The 21,431-nt window shown below is 41.7% G+C and overlaps 1 protein-coding gene and 1 pseudogene across 1 annotated transcript; both read left to right on the top strand.

The window, feature by feature from the left end:
• The first annotated feature begins 2,435 nt into the window (after nt 1–2,435).
• LOC138085956 (olfactory receptor 7D2) lies at nt 2,436–10,420 on the top strand. Its single transcript, XM_068980617.1, has 2 exons — nt 2,436–2,457; nt 9,456–10,420. The coding sequence occupies exon 2, from the start codon at nt 9,482–9,484 to the stop codon at nt 10,418–10,420; it is 939 nt and encodes a 312-aa protein (XP_068836718.1). The 5' UTR covers nt 2,436–2,457; nt 9,456–9,481.
• Nucleotides 10,421–16,775: 6,355 nt separating this feature from the next.
• On the top strand, nt 16,776–18,611 carry LOC138086436 (endogenous retrovirus group K member 9 Env polyprotein-like; annotated as a pseudogene).
• The last annotated feature ends 2,820 nt before the right edge of the window (nt 18,612–21,431 follow it).

Here is a 21,431-nt window from a genome sequence, read left to right as displayed (position 1 = left end):
AGTGATCAATGCAAAGAAATAGAGGGAAACAACAGAATGGGAAAGACTAGAGACCTCTTCAAGAAAATTAGAAATACCAAGGGAACATTTCATGCAAAGATGGGCTCGATAAAGGACAGAAATGGTATGGACCTAACAGTAGCAGAAGATATTAAGAAGAGCTGGCAAGAATACATGGAAGAATTGTACAAAAAAGATCTTCATGACCCAAATAATCATGATGATGTGATCACTAATCTAGAGCCAGACATCTTGGAATGTGAAGTCAAGTGGGCCTTAGAAAGCATCACTATGAACAAAGCTAGTGGAGGTGATGGAATTCCAGTTGAGCTGTTTCAAATCCTGGAAGATGATGCTGTGAAAGTGCTGCACTCAATATGCCAGCAAATTTGGAAAACTCCTCAGTGGCCACAGGACTGGAAAAGGTCAGTTTTCATTCCAATCCCTAAGAAAGGCAATGCCAAAGAATTCTCAAACTACTGCACAATTGCACTCACCTTACATGCTAGTAAAGTAATGCTCAAAATTCTCCAAGCCAGGCTTCAGCAATACATGAACCATGAACTCCCTGATGTTCAAGCTGGTTTTAGAAAAGGCAGAGGAACCAGCTGGATCATGGAAAAAGCAAGAGAGTTCCAGAAAAACATCTATTTCTGCTTTCTTGACTATGCCAAAGCCTTTGACTGTGTGGATCACAATCAACTGTGGAAAATTCTGAAAGAGATGGGAATCCCAGACCACCTGACCTGCCTCTTGAGAAATCTGTATGCAGGTCAGGAAGCAACAGTTAGAACTGGACATGGAACAACAGACTGGTTCCAAATAGGAGAAGGAGTACGTCAAGGCTGTATATTGTCACCCTGCTTATTTAACTTCTATGCAGAGTACATCATGAGAAACGCTGGACTGGAGGAAACACAAGCTGGAATCAAGATTGCCGGGAGAAATATCAATAACCTCAGATATGCAGATGACACTACCCTTATGGCAGAAAGTGAAGAGGAGCTAAAAAGCCTCTTGTTGAAAGTGAAAGAGGAGAGTGAAAAAGTTGGCTTAAAGCTCAACATTCAGAAAATGAAGATCATGGCATCTGGTCCCATCACTTCATGGGAAATAGATGGAGAAACAGTAGAAGCAGTGTCAGACTTCATTTTTTGGGGCTCCAAGATCACTGCAGATGGTGACTGCAGCCATGAAATTAAAAGACGCTTACTCCTTGGAAGAAAAGTTATGACCAACCTAGATAATATATTCAAAAGCAGAGACATTACTTTGCCGACTAAGGTCCGTCTAGTCAAGACTATGGTTTTTCCCGTGATCATGTATGGATGTGAGAGTTGGACTGTGAAGAAAGCTGAGTGCCAAAGAATTGATACCTTTGAACTGTGGTGTTGGAGAAGACTCTTGAGAGTCCCTTCAACAGCAAGGAGATCCAACCAGTCCATTCTGAAGGAGATCAACCCTGGGATTTCTTTGGAAGGAATGATGCTAAAGCTGAAACTCCAGTACTTTGGCCACCTCATGCAAAGAGTTGACTCAGTGGAAAAGACTCTGATGCTGGGAGGGATTGGGGGCAGGAGGAAAAGGGGATGACAGAGGATGAGATGGCTGGATGGCATCACAGACTCGATGGACGTGAGTTGAGTGAACTCCGGGAGTTGGTGATGGACAGGGAGGCCTGGCTTGCTGCGATTCATGGGGTCGCAAAGAGTCGGACACGACTGAGCGACTTAACTGAACTGAACCTCCACCTGACAGGTGTTTTCTGGCTGGTTATTTCACTCACTAGTAGTGAAGGGCTACACACTCCATGAATTATTTTTTAATGCAATAATGTAACATTATAAAGTCTTTATATAAATATAGAGTACAAGTTACAGTGATACCATGTACACTGTAGTTGGTAATTACACTGAAATTATTATTTTAATTATAGTACAATTATTTTTCTAGTTTAGAAAATAAGTATGGGACTTCCCTGGTGGTCCAGTGGTTAAGAATTTGCCTGCTTAAAAAAATAAAAAATAAAATAAAATAATTAAGAAAAAAAAAGAATTTGCCTGCTAATGCGGGGGGTACGAGTTCAATTTCCAGTCCAGGAAGATCCCACATGCCTTGGGGCAACAAAGCCTGTATGCCGCAGCCACTGAAGCCCACGTGCCCTGGAGTCCATGTTCTGCAACAAGAGAAGCCACCTCAGTGAGAAGCCTGAGCACCACTGAAACTAGAGAGTAGCCTGCTCACCAAAGCAATGAAGATCCAGCAGAACCAAAGCCAAAATAAATTTTAAAACAAAACAAAAAAATACAGTGATGGCAAAGATATTTTTGCCATAATGGAATTGTTGTTGTCTAAAACTATTTATTGAAAGGAATGAAGAAATTCCCTACATAATATTTTTAACATAAATTTATTCATTTTAATTTGAGGTTAATTACTTTACAATATTGTATTGGTTTTGCCATATATCAACACGAATCCACCGCAGGTATACACGTGTTACCCATCCTGAACCCCCCTCTCTCCTCCCTCCCCATACCATCCCTCTGGGTCATCTCAGTGCACCAGCCCCAAGCATCCAATATCATGCATTGAACCCAGACTGGCAACTCATTTCATATATGATATTATACATATTTCAATGCCATTCTCCCAAATCATCCCACCCTCTCCCTCTCCCTCAGAGTCCAAAAGACTGTTCTATACATCTGTGTCTCTTTTGCTGTCTCGCATATAGGGTTATCATTACTGTCTTTCTAAATTCCATATATATGCATTAGTATACTGTATTGGTGTTTTTCTTTCTGGCTTACTTCACTCTGTATAATAGGCTCCAGTTTCATCCACCTCATTAGAACTGATTCAAATGTATTCTTTTTAATGGCTGAGTAATACTCCATTGTTTATATGTACCACAGCTTTCTTATCCATTCATCTGCTGATGGACATCTAGGTTGCTTCCATGTCCTGGCTATTATAAACAGTGCTGAGATGAACATTGGTGTACCTGTGTCTCTTTCAATTCTGGTTTCCTTGGTGTGTACGCCCAGCAGTGGGATTGCTGGGTCATAAGGCAGTTCTATTTGCAATTTTTTAAGGAATCTCCACACTGTTCTCCATAGTGGCTGTCCTAGTTTGCATTCCCACCAACAGTGTAAGAGGGTTCCCTTTTCTCCACACCCTCTCCAGAATTTATTGCTTGTAGACTTTTGGATCTCAGCTATTCTGACTGGCCTGAAATGGTATCTCAATGTGGTTTTGATTTGTATTTCTCTGATAATGAGTGATGTTGAGCATCTTTTCATGTGTTTGTTAGCCATCTGTATGTCTTCTTTGGAGAAATACCTATTTAGTTCTTTGGCCCATTTTTTGATTGGGTCATTTATTTTTTTGGAATTGAGCTGCAGGAGTTGCTTGTATATTTTTGAGATTAGTTATTTGTCAGCTGTTTCATTTGCTATTATTTTCTCCCATTCTGAATATTGACATCTTGTATTTATAGTTCCAGTGGCTCTTGGGTTATACCATTGAGTTTACATATCTTTGTCAAGTGATATATATTGGGTTGGCCAATATGTTCATTCAGGTTTTTCCATTAAAATCTTACAGAATAAAGATCTTAAAACCCAAAACATAGTAGAAAACTGATAACTCAATGATGTTATTCTTGGTGATGGGAGGTTACTTTAACCCATGAAACTTGTGATGACACCACATCTTTAATTTCACTGTTCTAGTTTTATTATCAACTAATTAAAGATAACTGATTACTTAGTGAACTCCGAGAGTTGGTGCCTGGTGTGCTGTGATTCATGGGGTTGCAAAGAGTCGGACACGAACTGAACTGAACTGAACTGAACTGATCACTTAAAACTAAGAATAATTTATAAAATAAATGATTCATTCACTTATAAATATATCAGATATCATTTTCATTAAATGACACAGTACCAATTTAATTTGCTACAGTCAAGTGAAGCATTTCTTTTGCCATCTAAATACTTTCTCAAGTCTGAAATGGAAAAAAAAAATTGTCTCTTTCTTTCCCTTTACCACCAAAATTCTTGGCAGAATGTTTTAAACTCACAGGGTCAAATTCCTCATTGCCACATCACTCCCAAGCTCTGCAAATAGACCCCTCCCCAGCACTCTACCAAAATTGCTCTTTCCACTGTTTCCATGTCACTAAATCTACAGGCTATCATTCAGCCTTTGCTCCTTGACCTCCATAGCATCATTTAACACAGTTGTTGACCCTGTCTTGAAACCTGACTCTTGTCTACATAACAAATATCCAATGTCATGAGGAATTCACTGAGACAGATATGTCTGTTTTCTTCTGTATTACTTTGTGACCCTAAGTGGTGTGTCTACAGGGAGATCAGTCTTTACATCAGAGACACATTCCTGAGGGGGGACTTCTTTACTTCAAAGCCAAATCAAAAATTATGAAAGATTTTCCAGGAAGGAAGAGGGTGGTAATGGGAGAGAGATCCATCCAGCCCCAAAGCTGCCTTCCTGGAGCACACACCATTCTGTTCTGCCATTTCCTCTCCACCCAAAGGGAGCTGAATAACTTGAAGAGCAGAGCACCAGAGGAACAATTTCTTTAATGATGAGTGGTGAGAATTCTTCCCCCTGGGGCTGGAGAAACTGTAAGTACCTCCCTAGCAGCCTCACCCTAGTTCAGTGATGCCTGACCAGGAGGAGACCACACGGGTAACTCCCACAGTCATGGCTTTGTGACAGGTTCCATCTCCCTGGGAGAATCTGTCTTCAGCATCCAAGAGACAGAGACGAAGAGGCTGCACAAGCATTTTGCTGAGCAATCCCAGCCAAGGGGATCATGCTGTATGAGTGAGTGCTGTGTATAAAAAGGAGAATCAAAACAGTGGTGGTTCCCAGAAGGAGGTAACAAAATAGATAACCCAAGATGGTTTCCTGTTAAATTTTTAGAATTTATTTTCCTGGCTGTTTATGTCTTTTTTGATTCCATTACAATTGTTTTCCGTCTGCCTCAGCCCCTCTAGAAACTAGTGACTTTCTCAGAATCAAGAATTGCCACTCTCTCAGACGTAATAAGTGTTTTCAATCCACCTGCTAATACCTTTCTTATTCTTCTCTTCTACAGTAGCTCTCAGGCTTCCCTGATAGCTCAGTTGGTAAAGAATCTGCCTGCAATGCAGAAGACCCTGGTTTGATCCTTGGGTCAGGAAGATCCGCTGAAGAAGGGATAGACTTCCTATTCCGGTATTCTTGGGCTTCCCTTGTGGCTTAAAGTGAAGTGAAGCCACTCAGTCCCATCCAACTCTGCAACCTCATGGACTGTAGCCCACTCGGCTCCTCCATCCATGGAATTTTCCAGGCAAGAGTACTGGAGTGGGTTGCCATTTCCTTCTCCAGGGGATCTTCCTGACCCAGGGATCAAACCCGGGTCTCCCACATTTAGGTGGATTCTTTACCAGCTAAGCCACAAGGGCTTCCCTGGTGGCTCAGAGGGTAAAGCATCTGCCTGCAATGCAGGAGACCTGGGTTCGATCCCTGGGATTGATCCTGGGGTTACAAAGATCCCCTGGAGAAGGAAAAGGCTACCCACTCCAGAATTCTGGCCTGGAGAATTCCATGACCGTATAGACCATGGAGTTGTGACTTTCACTCACAGTAGCTCTGAAAGTGGGGCTCCTGGAGGAGCAGAATATCCCCAGGAATATGACAGAAATGCAGATTCTCAGACCCTGCTCAATCATAACGTCAGGAACTCATGGGAAGGGACCCAACAGTCCATTTTAACAAGCCCTCCAGGTGATTCTGATGCAGGCTTTCATTGAAGAATCTCTGCTTCAGCAAATATCTGCTTCTCTACCTCACCCCCATGGTCACTTGCTTTCTACTAGGTTGTGTACACTCTTTAGGGCTTCCCACATAGCTCAGTGGTAAAGAATCCCAATGCAGGAGACACAGGAGACCTGCATTCAATCCCTGGGTTGGGAAGATCCCCTGGAGAAGGGAATGGTAACCCACTCCAGTATTCTTGCCTGGGAAATCCCATGGGCAGAGGAGTCTGACAGGTTACTGCCCAAGGGGTCGCAAAGAGTTGGACATGACTGAGCGACTAAATAGCAGCAGCAGCATACACTCTTTGGTTTAAGAAACATTCATCAAACCCCCTTTCTGTGCCAGGTGTGCCTATATGTCACTGCAATTATGAAGTCACTCTTTTTCTCTTATCTTTTGTAATGATTATTTGCAAATCCAAGAAAGCTGATGACACTGATTAGTTCAAATTTTTTTTAAATTGACCTTCTTTGGTGTCTCAAGTAGGCAATCATATCAGCAACTGATAGTGACCAATTTTGTTTTGATTTCCTAATATTATATCTTGTTTACTTTTTTATGGTGTTTCTTCTGAATTAATAGACACAATGTTAAATAGTTATAACAGTTGGCACAATTTCCCCTTCCTGCATTTTATTGGTTGGTTTTGGTTTTTTTAAGTTTTAATGACTCTCAAACTTCCGTGGTGGCTCAAACAGTAAAGAATCTGCCTGCAATACAGGAGACCCAGTTTCGATCCCTGGGTCAGGAAGATCCTCTGGAGAAGGGACGACAACCCACTCCAGTATTCCTGCCTGGAGAATTCCAAGGACAGAGGAGCTTGGTGGGCTATAGTCCATGGGGTCTCAAAGAGTTAGACATGACTGAGTGACTAACACTTTCACTTTCTTGCACACTCAGTTAACATAGTTGTACTTTATCATCTGTGGGCAGTACTCTTCTGTTCTTAGGTGACTGACGTTTTGCTCTGTTCCCTCCCCATCAATTACTTAAATTTTGTTAAATGAAACTTGGTTTGAAACATCATTATTTTATGCATTGATCTATTGACATAAATACGTTGTTATCTGACTTACTAATATTAAATATTTTTTACACTCACCAGATGGATATTAATTCATAATGGGTTATGTTGGATTTTTTCAGATTAATTTTTAATGTATTTATTTTAATTGGAGGATAATTACTTTACAATATTGTGGTGGTTTTTATCAGATAACTTCATACTACTCCGTTTTTACCTTGGTGCATCTACAGTCAATGTGAGGTTAACTTGTAGATTTCTCATTTCTGTTACATATAATGATATTTGTTTTCAACCTTCATTCAGTTTTCCATATTCTTTGATAACACAGCACTGAGGATACAAAGGTGAGTAACGTGTTATCTGAACTTGTGTGATTTATGATTCAGTAAGAGGAACAGCTCAATTAGTTCCATAAGTAAATGCAAAAACATAACTATGATTTGTTTAATGGAGAAAAATAGAAAGGGTTTTAAAGGCACGGACTAGTGAACTGCAGTTGGTGAGCAGGGAGGCTTCATCTGAGAGATGAGGACAGGAGTCACCACAAGATGACTAAAGCAGGGAGGAGGATCTCATCAGAGAGGGCAGGACTTCCACAGGCGTGGCTGGGAGAAGAATTCTAGCATTTTTAAGACTCCTAAAGGCAAACATGTTGGGGCTTTGAGAGTGAAAGGCTGGCATGATGCTAAATAAGACTGGGAGGTTGGGAGGAGCAGCGTGTACAGGAAAACCTGGAAAGAGTGTTAGGAGAAAGAAAAACTGCAGACCTTCTCCCTTCTGGAGACTGCAAAACCATCTCCCTTCTTGGCATTGAGGAGAAGATCCTGGGATGAAAGCACTTTCCAGAGCAGACGTGTTTGCTTCTGCTTGGGACCTAGGGTACTGTTCATCGGGAACCATTTTAGATTAAGTTCCTCAGGCTGAGGTTTCTAGGAGAGTGTGACTGTGGGCTCCAAAATCTGTGAGTGGTGACCCCAGCTGCAGTGCTCTTTGAAAAGTGAAAGTGTTAGTTGCTCAGTTGTGTCCGACTGTTTGCAACCCCTTGGACTGTAGCCTGACAGGCTCCTCTGTCCATGGAATTCTCCAGGCAAGAATACTGGAGTGGGTTGCCATTCCATTCCCTTCTTTAGGGGATCTTCCCCACTGAGATTGAACCCTAGTCTCCTGCATTGCAGGTAGATTCTTTACCATCTGAGCTACGAGGGAGTCTAACTCTTCTGACAGTCTAACTCTTCTGACAGCATCTCACAAAGGGTTTTCTTCTTGTTTTTCTGCCCTGTACTACTGGGCATAATGTGAAGGGGATACTTTTTAACTTTTGATTTTAACCTCATTTCAGATTTAGAGAAAAGTGAAAAGAACAAATAGTTCCTATGTATATCTTCTATTGGATCTTCCCAATTTTAACACTTTACCATCTTTACTTTTTTTTAATCCACTTTTCCTTCTTCCTTTTGTAAGGGTGTGTGTGTGCCTGTGTCTCTTGGTGAAATTTTTCAGAAGCACTTAAGGGAAAATAGAACTGTAAACATGGGATCTCTTTATCTCTAAGTCTTCAAAATTCGCTAGAAACAAGGGCATTGCCTCACACAGCCATAGCCCAATTATCAAAATAATGAAATTAACATTTATATACTATTATTAAATTTACAGAACTCATGTCTATGTCGACAGTTGTCCTAATAATTTCATCTACAGCAAAAGAACATCTACGATTACATTCAGCTGACATGTCTCTTTAATCTCCTTTAATCCAGAACAATTGCTGGAATTTATTTGAATTTGTTAGCATCTACATTTTTGAAAGGGGCAGGTCAGACATGGTGTAAAGTGTCCTTCAACTTGAGTTTGTCTGATGTTCCCTAGTCTTTGTATTTTTTATTTCTGGTTGTGCTGGGGCTTTGTTGCTATGTGCAGGCTTTTCTGTTAGGGTGAGCTGGGGCTACTCTCTAGTTGCAGTGCATGGGCGTCTCCTTGCAGTGGCTTCTCTTGTTGCATAGCATGGGCTCTAGGATACCCAGGTTTCAGTAGTTGCAGCTCCTGGGGTCTAGAGCACAGGCTCAGTAGTTGTGGTGCTGGAGCTTAGTTGCTCTGCAGCATGTGGGATCTTCCCAGACCAGGAATCAAACCCATGTCTCCTGTATTGGCAGGCGGATTCTTTACCACTGAGCCACAGGGAAGCCCCTAGTCTTTAGGCTGAAGTCCTGCACTTTTGGCAGGATCCCAAACATGCAGGATTTCAATCCCACAGAAGCAACATTATTTCCATCGTGTTGATTTGTCCCCATTGTGAAGATCCATAACCATCTGACAGGATTGTTATAAAACAGATCCTTCAGATAAGTGGTCAGGAATGCCCGATTCCATTTTATAGGATTCTATTTTCATTTTGTTGTCATAAAACGGATACTTAATACAAGAAATTAGGATAAGATATAAGATAAAAACAGGTTTTTACTTTTGAGTGAACAAAGCTCCAATGCCTAGACAAAATGGCACACTTCATAAACATTAAAACTTGAGTGAAAGGCATGGTCAATATTTCTAATATGTGGAGGATGCCAGATTGCTGCTAATTGCTGCTGCTCTTGTCTCTTCCTTCATAGATATATCAGCTACATGGAAGCAGGAAACAGAACAGGAGTTTCAGAGTTTATCCTCCTTGGGTTCTCTGAGGACCCAGAACTGCAGCCCCTCATATTTGGGCTGTTCCTGTCCATGTACTTGGTCACTGTGCTTGGCAACCTGCTCATCATCTTGGCCATCATTTTCGACTCCCACCTCCACACCCCCATGTACTTCTTCCTCTCAAACCTGTCCTTGGTTGACATCTGTTTCAGCACCAGCATCGTCCCCAAGATGCTACTGAGCATCCGCACAGAGAACAAAGCCATCTCCTACATGGACTGCCTCACTCAGGTGTATTTTTCCATGCTTTTTCCTATCCTGGACACTCTGCTCCTGACTGCCATGGCCTATGACCGGTTTGTGGCCATCTGTCACCCTCTGCACTACACGGTCATCATGAACCCACACCTCTGTGGTTGGCTGGTTTTTATTACCTGGCTCATTGGTGTCCTGACATCCCTCCTTCACATTTGTCTGATGAAGCACCTGACCTTCTGTAGAGATCTTGAAATTCCACATTTCTTCTGTGAATTGACACACATTCTTGAATTGGCCTGCTCTGATACCTTCCTGAACTGGACTTTGATATATTTTATGACTGGTGTGCTGGGTGTTTTCCCCCTCATTGGGATTCTTTTCTCCTACTCACGAATTGCTTTATCCATAAGGAAGATGTCCTCATCTGGGGGAAAGCAAAAAGCATTTTCCACCTGTGGGTCTCACCTCTCAGTTGTTTCTTTATTTTATGGGACAGGGGTGGGGGTCCATTTCACTTCTGCAGTGACTCACTCCCCCCAGAAAGTCTCAGTGGCCTCTGTGATGTACAGCGTGGTGACCCCCATGTTGAACCCCTTCATCTACAGCCTGAGGAACAAGGATGTGAAGGGAACCCTCAGAAGGCTCCTCAACAGAACAACCTCTTGTTTGTGATAATTCTGATGGCTTCAAGACTAACAGGTTCTGTGGGTTGTTGTTGTTCAGTCGTTAAGTCCTATCCGACTCTGCAGCCTCATGAACTGCAGCACACCAGACTTCCCTGTCCTCCACTATCTCCCAGAGTTTGCTCAAACTCATGCTCATTGAGTCGGTGATGACATTCTTACTCTTGGAACTTCCCTGGTGGACCAGTGGTTAAGAATCCACCTTGCAATGCAGGGGACATGGGTTTAATTCCTGGCCCAGGAACTAAGATCACACATGCCATGGGGCAACTAAGCCCACGCATCATAACTACTTTCAAGCCCAGATGCCCTAGAGCCTGTGCTCCAAAACAAAAGAATCCTGAGCACTGCAACTAGAGAGTAGTCTCCGCTTGCTGCAACTAGAGAAAAGCTCACATGCAGCAAACAAGACCCAGCACAGCCAGCAAAAAAGGAAAGAATTACTCTTGCATGTCTCAAATTATCTGGTTTTTTTTCACCCAATCCTGTAAGATTTGTGATTTTCTTTTTCCTCTCCTAGTTTTTATTTATTTATTTACTTTTGGCGGTGTCTCATGGCCTGCAGGATCTTAGTTCCCTGACCAGGGATTGAACCTGAGCCATGGCAGTGAAAGTGCTGAGTCCCAACCACTGGACCACCAGGGAATTCCCTCTTCTAGGTTTTAAGCTGCGGGGGACGGCCCGTAAAGGGTTAAGTCCTGGGAGCTGCTCCGCAGGTATGCAGAGCCTTAGGCATTGTCCTAAGCTCCCTGTCCCGCCACCCTCAAGAATTCTTGTAGCCCTTAAGGCTCCAGGTCGTCTTGCTCCAGGATGTCTTGTTCCTGCAACATGTCTTAGAAGATTGATTATCCTATACACGTATCATAAAAGATAGATTATCTTATTGAAATTCTGTACACAATGGTAGGGGTCTGGTGATTGTATTTTGAGATTAAAGAATAACCTTGTACATGTCTTAAATCACGTACTTTACCCTATAAATACCGTGGCCTAATAAAGGAAGGCATCAGACATAGTGGGTCTGATCCTCTCAACCCCATCTTTTGTCTCTCTCTTATTTTTCCACGCGGGGACGCTCCGTTTCTCTCCCCTTGCAGGTGCGACTCTTGCTTGTGCTGGCCGCGGCAGGTGGCGCCCAACGTGGGGCTCGAGATCGACAGCTTCTCCTCGCCACTGCTCATATTAAGTCGAAAAGAGTGAGTATATAAGTATACTAGCGACTATCAAGGAAGGAGCAGTAAGGTATATCGTTTAGAGTATAAATATGGGACAGATGCATAGTCGTCAACTCTTTGTACATATGCTATCTGTAATGTTAAAACACCGGGGAATTACTATTTCTAAACCTAAATTAACCAATTTTTTTTCATTTATTGAAGCAGTTTGTCCTTGGTTCCCCAGAGAAGGCACGGTAAGCTTAGAGACGTGGAAAAAGGTAGGGGAACAAATTCGGACTCATTATACTTTACATGGCCCTGAAAAGGTTCCTGTAGAAACTTTATCCTTTTGGACACTAATTCGTGATTGCTTGGACTTTGATAATGATGAATTAAAGCGTTTAGGAAACTTATTAAAACAGGAAGAAAATCCTCTTCATGTTCCCGAGGGAATTGAAGGTGACCCTCTGTTTTGTAACCTATCGCGTCTTTCGGATAGTGATGACTCACTTTCCTCCACAGATGAGGCAGAATTAGATGAAGAGGCTGCTAAATACCATCAAGAAGATTGGGGTTTTTTGGCACAAGAAAAGGGGGCGTCAACATCTAAAGATGATTTGGTTGAATGTTTAAAAAATCTCACTATTGCTTTACAGAACTCAGGAATTAAGTTCCCTGGTAACAGTTTAAAATCCCCTTCTACTCCACCTCTCCCTCCTGCCTATGCTCCTTCCGTTGTTGCCGGTCTCGATCCCCCTCCGGGGCCTCCTCCCCCTCCATCTGAGATGGTGTCTCCGCTACAAAAGGCATTGAGACAAGCACAACGACTTGGTGAGGTTGTCTCCGATTTTTCCCTTGCTTTTCCTGTCTTTGAAAATAATAACCAGCGTTTCTATGAAGCACTGCCTCTCAAACAATTGAAAGAGTTAAAGGTCTCTTGTTCACAGTACGGTCCTACCGCTCCATTCACTATTGCTATGATAGAAAATCTGGGTACTCAGAATCTACCCCCAAATGATTGGAAACAAATAGCTAGAGCTTGTCTTTCAGGGGGAGATTATTTATTATGGAAATCTGAATATTTTGAACAATGTGCCCACATAGCTGATATTAATCGGCAGCAAGGTATACAAACCTCCTATGAAATGTTAATTGGTGAAGGCGCTTTCCAGGCTACTAATACTCAACTTAATTTTTTACCTGGTGCATATGCACAAATATCAAATGCAGCCAGACAGGCATGGAAAAAACTTCCTAGCTCCAGTACTAAGACAGAAGATCTTTCAAAAGTCCGACAGGGACCTGATGAGCCTTATCAGGACTTCGTGGCACGACTCTTAGAGACTATAGGTAAGATAATGTCGGATGAAAAAGCTGGGATAGTATTGGCAAAACAATTGGCTTTTGAAAATGCTAACTCTGCCTGTCAAGCTGCTTTACGACCTTACAGAAAGAAGGGAGATCTGTCTGATTATATTCGCATTTGTGCTGACATTGGACCCTCCTACATGCAAGGCATTGCCATGGCAGCGGCTTTGCAAGGAAAAGGCATTAAAGAGGTACTTTTTCAGCAACAAGCCAGGAACAAGAAAGGATATCAAAAGTCAGGTAATTCAGGTTGTTTTGTTTGTGGTCAACCTGGCCATCGGGCTGTAATGTGCCCCCAAAGACAACGGCAACAAATTCCTGCTAATCCTCCTACTCCATGTCCACGATGTAAAAAAGGAAAGCATTGGGCCCGAGATTGTCGTTCTAAGACGGATGTTCAAGGTAATCCTTTACCCCCGGTTTCGGGAAACTGGGTGAGGGGCCAGCCCCTGGCCCCGAAACAATGTTATGGGGCAACACTGCAGGTTCCCAAAGAACCATTGCAGACCTCTATCGAGCCACAAGAGGCAGCGCGGGATTGGACCTCTGTGCCACCTCCTACACAGTATTAACTCCGGAGATGGGGGTTCAAACCCTTGCTACAGGGGTGTTTGGGCCTTTACCTCCAGGAACTGCTGGACTGCTTTTGGGGCGCAGCAGTGCGTCTTTAAAAGGAATACTTATTCATCCTGGTGTAATTGACTCTGATTATACTGGAGAGATAAAAATATTGGCCTCCGCTCCTCATAAAATTATTGTAATTAATGCAGGACAACGTATAGCTCAACTCCTTTTAGTTCCATTAGTTATACAAGGAAGAACAATTAACCGAGATCGTCAGGACAAAGGTTTCGGGTCCTCTGACGCCTATTGGGTGCAAAATGTTACCGAGGCACGACCAGAATTTGAACTGCACATCAATGGTAAGCTTTTCCGCGGAGTGCTTGATACAGGGGCTGATATTAGTGTTATTTCTGATAAACACTGGCCCACTACATGGCCTAAACAAATAGCCATTTCTACTCTTCAAGGTATTGGCCAAACTACTAATCCAGAACAAAGTTCGTCCCTTCTTACTTGGAAGGATAAAGACGGCCATTCAGGCCAATTTAAACCCTATATTCTGCCCCATCTTCCAGTTAATCTGTGGGGGCGTGATATATTAAGTAAAATGGGTGTATATTTATATAGTCCTTCACCCATCATAACAGATTTAATGTTAGATCAGGGTTTACTCCCCAACCAAGGTTTAGGCAAACAACATCAAGGCATCATTTTACCCCTTGATTTAAAATCTAATCAGAGTCGAAAAGGCTTAGGGTGTTTTCCCTAGGGACCTCTGATTCTCCTGTGACACATGCCGATCCTATTGATTGGAAATCTGAGGAACCGGTATGGGTCGATCAGTGGCCCCTAACACAAGAAAAACTTTCCGCCGCACAACAGCTGGTGCAGGAACAGCTGAGACTTGGGCATATTGAACCTTCTACCTCTGCATGGAATTCCCCAATTTTTGTTATTAAAAAGAAATCAGGAAAATGGAGATTACTACAAGACCTTCGTAAGGTAAATGAAACAATGATGCATATGGGAGCCCTACAACCTGGGCTACCCACTCCTTCCGCTATACCTGACAAATCCTTTATCATTATTATAGATTTAAAAGATTGTTTTTACACTATTCCTCTTGCACCCCAAGATTGTAAAAGATTTGCTTTTAGTTTGCCCTCTGTTAATTTTAGAGAACCTATGCAACGCTATCAATGGAGAGTCCTTCCACAAGGAATGGCTAATAGCCCTACATTGTGTCAAAAGTTTGTTGCCGCAGCGTTAGCTCCTGTTCGTCAGCGTTTTCCTCAGTTATATTTAGTTCATTATATGGATGATATATTATTAGCTCATGCTGACGAACATCTATTGTATCAAGCTTTTTTTATTCTAAAACAACACTTGAGTCTTAATGGTCTTGTCATAGCTGATGAAAAAATTCAAACTCACTTTCCCTATAATTATTTGGGCTTCTCCCTATATCCTCGGGCTTATAGTACTCAATTAGTCAAGTTACAGACTGATCATTTAAAAACTCTAAACGATTTTCAAAAGCTCCTGGGAGATATTAATTGGATACGCCCTTATTTAAAATTACCCACTTACACCTTGCAACCATTATTTGACATCCTTAAAGGTGACTCTGACCCTGCGTCACCCCGAACGCTTTCTTTAGAAGCACGATCAGCCTTACAATCAATAGAAGAAGCTATTAGACAACAACAGATTTCTTATCTTGATTACCAACGATCATGGGGTCTGTATATACTTTCCACCCCACGAGCACCTACAGGGGTTCTTTATCAAGATAAGCCTTTGCGATGGATATATCTATCGGCTACTCCAACTAAACATTTGCTTCCTTATTATGAGCTTGTTGCAAAAGTTGTAGCAAAAGGACGTCATGAAGCCATCCAATATTTTGGTATGGAACCCCCTTTCGTTTGTATTCCTTATGCTTTGGAACAACAAGATTGGCTTTTTCAATTTTCAGATAATTGGCCTATAGCTTTCGCAAATTACCCGGGACGGATTACTCATCATTATCCTTCTGATAAATTGCTACAATTTGCTAGCCTTCATGCCTTTATTTTTCCAAAAATAGTTCGCCGACAACCCATTCCTGAAGCAACACTTATATTTACAGATGGATCTTCTAATGGTATTGCAGCTTTAATTATTAACCATCAAACCTATTATACGCATACCAGTTTCTCTTCTGCCCAGGTTGTAGAATTATTTGCAGTCCATCAAGCATTACTAACTGTACCCACTTCTTTCAATTTATTTACAGACAGTTCCTATGTGGTCGGTGCTTTACAGATGATTGAAACTGTTCCAATTATTGGCACAACCTCTCCTGATGTTTTTAACTTATTTACATTAATTCAACAGGCCCTTCACCGTCGTCAATACCCGTGTTTTTTTGGACATATTCATGCACATTCCACCCTTCCTGGTGCCCTGGTACAAGGCAATCACATTGCGGACGTTCTTACTAAACAGGTGTTTTTTCAATCAGCTATCGATGCGGCTCAAAAATCTCATAACTTGCATCACCAAAATAGTCATTCTTTACGGTTGCAATTTAAGATTTCCCGTGAAGCTGCACGACAAATCGTAAAATCTTGCTCTACCTGTCCTCAATTCTTTGTTCTCCCTCAATATGGAATTAACCCTCGAGGTTTACACCCTAATCACCTTTGGCAAACAGATGTCACTCACATTCCTCAATTTGGGCGTCTCAAATATGTTCATGTCTCTATCGACACTTTTTCTCATTTTCTCATGGCCTCCCTTCATACTGGAGAATCAACTCGTCATTGTATTCAACATTTGCTTTTTTGCTTTTCTATTTCAGGAACCCCACACACCCTTAAAACTGATAATGGACCCGGTTATACTAGCCGTTCTTTCCAACGTTTTTGTCTTTCTTTTCAAATTCATCATAAGACAGGAATTCCATATAATCCACAGGGACAAGGTATTGTGGAACGAGCCCATCAACGCCTTAAACATCAATTATTAAAACAAAAAAAGGGGAATGAACTGTATAGTCCCTCACCGCATAATGCCTTAAATCATGCTCTTTTTGTTCTAAACTTTTTAACTTTAGACGCAGAAGGCAATTCCGCAGCCCAACGTTTTTGGGGAGAACAGCCCTCCTGCAAAAACCACTTGTACGATGGAAGGATCCACTTACCAATCTGTGGTATGGGCCAGACCCTGTATTAATATGGGGACGGGGACATGTTTGTGTTTTTCCACAGAATGCCGAAGCGCCGCGCTGGATACCGGAGAGGCTGGTGCGCGCGACGGAGGAACTCCCTGATACATCAAATACGCCGCATGACATTGAGCGAGCCCACGAGTGAGCTGCCTACCCAAAGGCAGATTGAAGCGTTAATGCGACATGCTTGGAATGAGGCTCATGTACAACCTCCAGCAACACCTACCAATATCTTGCTCATGTTATTGTTGTTGTTACAGCGGATACAAAACGGAGAAGCTACGGCTTTTTGGGCATACATTCCTGATCCGCCTATGATTCAATCAGTGGGATGGGATAAAGAAATAGTGCCTGTCTATGTCAACGACACAAGTCTTTTAGGAGGAAAATCCGATACCCATATTTCCCCTCAGCAAGCTAATATTTCCTTTTATGGTCTTACTACGCAATATCCTATGTGCTTTTCTTATCAATTACAGCATCCTCACTGTATACAGGTGTCAGCTGATATATCATATCCTCGAGTGACTATTTCTGGCATCAATGAAAAAACCGGGAAAAGATCGCACCGTGACGGAACTGGACCTCTCGACATTCCGTTTTGTGACAAACATCTAAGCATCCGCATGGGAATAGACACTCCTTGGACTTTATGTCGAGCCCGGGTTGCGTCGGTGTACAACATCAACAATGCCAATACCACTTTTTTATGGGATTGGACACCTGTGGGAAAGCCTGATTTTCCTGAATATTGAGGACAGTATCCACCCATTCTCTCTGTAAACACTGCTCAGATATTTCAAACAGAACTGTGGAAACTTTTGGCTGCTTTTGGTCATGGTACTAGGATATATTTCGAACCCAGTACCAGTGGGAGTATATATGGTAATGTAAAAGTTACGGGGTTTTTATATCCCCGAGCTTGTGTCCCTTACCCATTCATGTTGATACAAGGCCATATGGAAATAACATTGTCATCAAATATTTATCATTTAAATTGTTCTAATTGCATACTTACCAATTGCATAAGAGGTGTTGCAAAAGGAGAACAAGTTTTAATAGTAAAACAACCTGCTTTTGTAATGTTACCTGTTGAAATAACTGAAGCTTGGTATGACGAAACTGCTTTAGAATTGCTACAACGCATTAACACGGCTCTTAGCCGCACTGAAAGAAGTGTGAGCCTGATTATTCTGGGTATAGTATCCTTAATCACCCTTATAGCAACTGCTGTTACTGCTTCTGTATCTTTAGCACAATCCATTCAAGCTGCTCATACTGTAGATTCCTTGTCATATAATGTTACTAAAGTAATGGGAACACAAGAAGATATAGATAGAAAAATAGAAGATAGATTATCAGCTTTATATGATGCAGTTAGAGTTCTAGGAGAACAAGTTCAGAGCATTAGCTTTCACATGAAAATTCAATGTCATGCTAATTATAAATGGATCTGTGTTACTAAAAAGGCTTATAATACATCCGACTTTCCTTGGGATAAGGTGAAAAAACATCTGCAAGGAATTTGGTTTAATACTAATGTCTCTCTAGATCTATTGCAATTACATAATGAAATTCTTGATATTGAAAATTCTCCTAAAGCTACTTTAAATATTGCTGATGCTGTTAACAATTTTGTGCAAAATTTATTTTCTAACTTCCCTAGCCTGCAATCACTATGGCAAAGCATAATTACTATGGGCACGGGTTTAATTGTTGTACTTATCGTGATTTGTCTGGCTCCTTGTCTTATTCGTAGTATTGTTAAAGAAGTTTTACATGTAAAAATCCTGATACATAAAAACATGTTGCAGCACCGACATCTTATGGAGCTTTTAAAAAATAAAGAGAGGGGAGCTGCGGGGGACGGCCCGTGAAGGGTTAAGTCCTGGGAGCTGCTCCGCAGGTATGCAGAGCCTTAGGCATTGTCCTAAGCTCCCTGTCCTGCCACCCTCAAGAATTCTTGTAGCCCTTAAGGCTCCAGGTCGTCTTGCTCCAGGATGTCTTGTTCCTGCAACATGTCTTAGAAGATTGATTATCCTATACACGTATCATAAAAGATAGATTATCTTATTGAAATTCTGTACACAATGGTAGGGGTCTGGTGATTGTATTTTGAGATTAAAGAATAACCTTGTACATGTCTTAAATCACGTACTTTACCCTATAAATACCGTGGCCTAATAAAGGAAGGCATCAGACATAGTGGGTCTGATCCTCTCAACCCCATCTTTTGTCTCTCTCTTATTTTTCCACGCGGGGACGCTCCGTTTCTCTCCCCTTGCAGGTGCGACTCTTGCTTGTGCTGGCCGCGGCATAAGCCACATTCAAACAATCTCCCAGTAATTTCTGCCCCATCTGCTATCCAAAAAATTATGTCTTTGGTCTTCTTACTTCCACACTGGTGAGTTCAAAACTTCTATTTGAAATTTACTATAGCTTCATTATCTCCAATGTTGGCATAGCATGTTTAAACTCCTGATTGTTCACTTTATTTCTATGTGTTTGTTTGTGGATTTGTGTTGTGTATATGTTTGTACCACCATCAGTGTTTTTTAAATTGGATAAAGTATGATTGAATACATAATGAAAATATAATTGATGTTTGAGTGCTTATTTTATGGTAAGCCTATGCTAACTGCTCTCTGTTATCTCATGTAATCTTCCCAATAGGAATGAATCTATTCCCATTTTAAAGGTGAGACAGTTGAGATTCTAACAGCCAACAAAACACACACACACACACACACACACACACACACACACACACACACATAAAATGGGATATACACAAACACCAAACAGTTGTACCAACTAGATGACATTCAAGACACAGAAACTGCAATACAACCGTTTCAATACTATGAAAGTGAAATGGAATCTCAACAAGAAAATAAAGTTGTGTGTGTGTGTGTGTTGTTGTTGTTCAGTTACTCAGGCATGTCCGACTCCTTGTGACCCCATGGACTGCAGCATGCCAGGCTTCCCTGTCCTTCACTGTCTCCCAGAATTTGCTCATTGACTCCACTGAGTCAATGATACCATCCAACTATCCCATTCTCTGTCGCCCCTTTCTCCTCCTGCCTTCAATCTTTCCCAGCATCAAGGTCTTTTCCAGTGAACTGGCTCTTTGCATCTGGTGGCCAAAGTATTGAAGTTTCAGCATCAGTCCTTCCAATGAATATCTATGGTATGTACGTTACATATTTTCTTTGTCCATTCATATGTTTATGGACAGTTGTGTTCCTTCCATCTTTTGGCTACTCTGAATAATGCTGCTATGAACATGGGTTTACCACCTACAGAAGTTTTAAAACTTTTTAAAAAACAGATATACATTTATAACTTTTGTCAGCTATAAAATGACTAGGATTCTTGCTCACAAAATAAACAAGAACATTTTCCCATCTATGATAAACTCAATTTTTGTCAACTGAACAACAACTCTTCCTATGTTCTCTGCCTGTGATCACAGCAATTCCTCTTTAGTTGATGCATCAGGTGCCATCCACTGCTCCTCACTGTGGCCTCCCAGGAACCCCCAAAGGTAAAGCAGAGTGAGCAGGCAATCTCTTCCTGGAGTGTCCAGGAAGTGAAATGTCTAGTTGACAGAGGGAGAATAGCATTCAGTATTGCCCTGTGCTGGGAGTCAGACGGCATGATTTAAACTTGGCTTCACACCTTTCTACTTCATGACTGGTACAAATTACATAAAAATTCTTAGCTCCTTCTCTCTACTATAAAATAATAATAAAGCAGAAAAATAGGATCATAATATCACTTATACATGGAATCTTTAAAAAAGTGAAGTTATTTTCAGAGCAGAGATAATCAGAGAACAAACTTATGGATATCAAGGGGAGAAGGGGTAGGATGAATTGGGAGACTGGTATTGATACATACTACTGATATTCTGTTTAAAATAGAGAACCTACTGCAAAGCACAGGGAACTCTACTCAGTGCTCTGTGGACCTAAATGAGAAAGAAATCTAAAAGAGTGGATATATGTATATGTATAGTTGAATCATTTTGCTGCACAGCAGAAATCAACACAACACTGTAAATAACTATACTCCAATAAAAAGTTTAACAATAATAATAACAGAGCATGCACCTAGATTTTGAGGGTGATTATGCAGATGAAATGAAACAAGCTATATAAGCTCTGACTTGGGACACAGGATGCCCTCCACAAAGGTTCATAACACAGTTGCTGTCCTTCTTGTCTTCATTCTAATTATCACCTTCACCATCTTTTTGGAACACTTAGAGGACACTTGAGAGGCATCCATTTGCTGCTCATAGCTGAGATGCCTATGGGAGCTCAAATAGGTGTGGGAGAAAAGCAAAACACTGAGGGAGACTCCTGGGACCCCTGTCAAAACAAAGAACACAAACTGCAGTCCTCGGAGCAGAAATCTTGCATATTGTTACCCTAGCATCTGTCTGTCCCAGGTGTCCTGTTTGTCTTGACAATGAGGAAATACTGCTCCCAGCAGTCCTTCCCATTCACCCCATGGACCTCCAGACCCACACAAATCCAATGGACCTCTTTAAAGATGCATTGTGGACTTCCCTCATGGTGCAATGGTTAAGAATCCATCTGCCAATGCAGGGTACACGGGTTCAACACTTGATCTGGGAAGATTCCACATGCCAAGGGGCAAGTAAGGCCACGCACCACACTACTGAGCTC

Source organism: Capricornis sumatraensis, chromosome 9 (assembly GCF_032405125.1).
Source record: "Capricornis sumatraensis isolate serow.1 chromosome 9, serow.2, whole genome shotgun sequence".
Taxonomy (NCBI): Eukaryota; Metazoa; Chordata; class Mammalia; order Artiodactyla; family Bovidae; genus Capricornis; species Capricornis sumatraensis.
This window is presented reverse-complemented; position numbering and strand designations above follow the sequence as displayed.

Excerpts from the sequence above, each read along its gene's own strand:
- LOC138085956 (XM_068980617.1), top strand. The coding sequence starts at position 9,482 with ATGGAAGCAGGAAACAGAACAGGAGTTTCAGAGTTTATCCTCCTTGGG.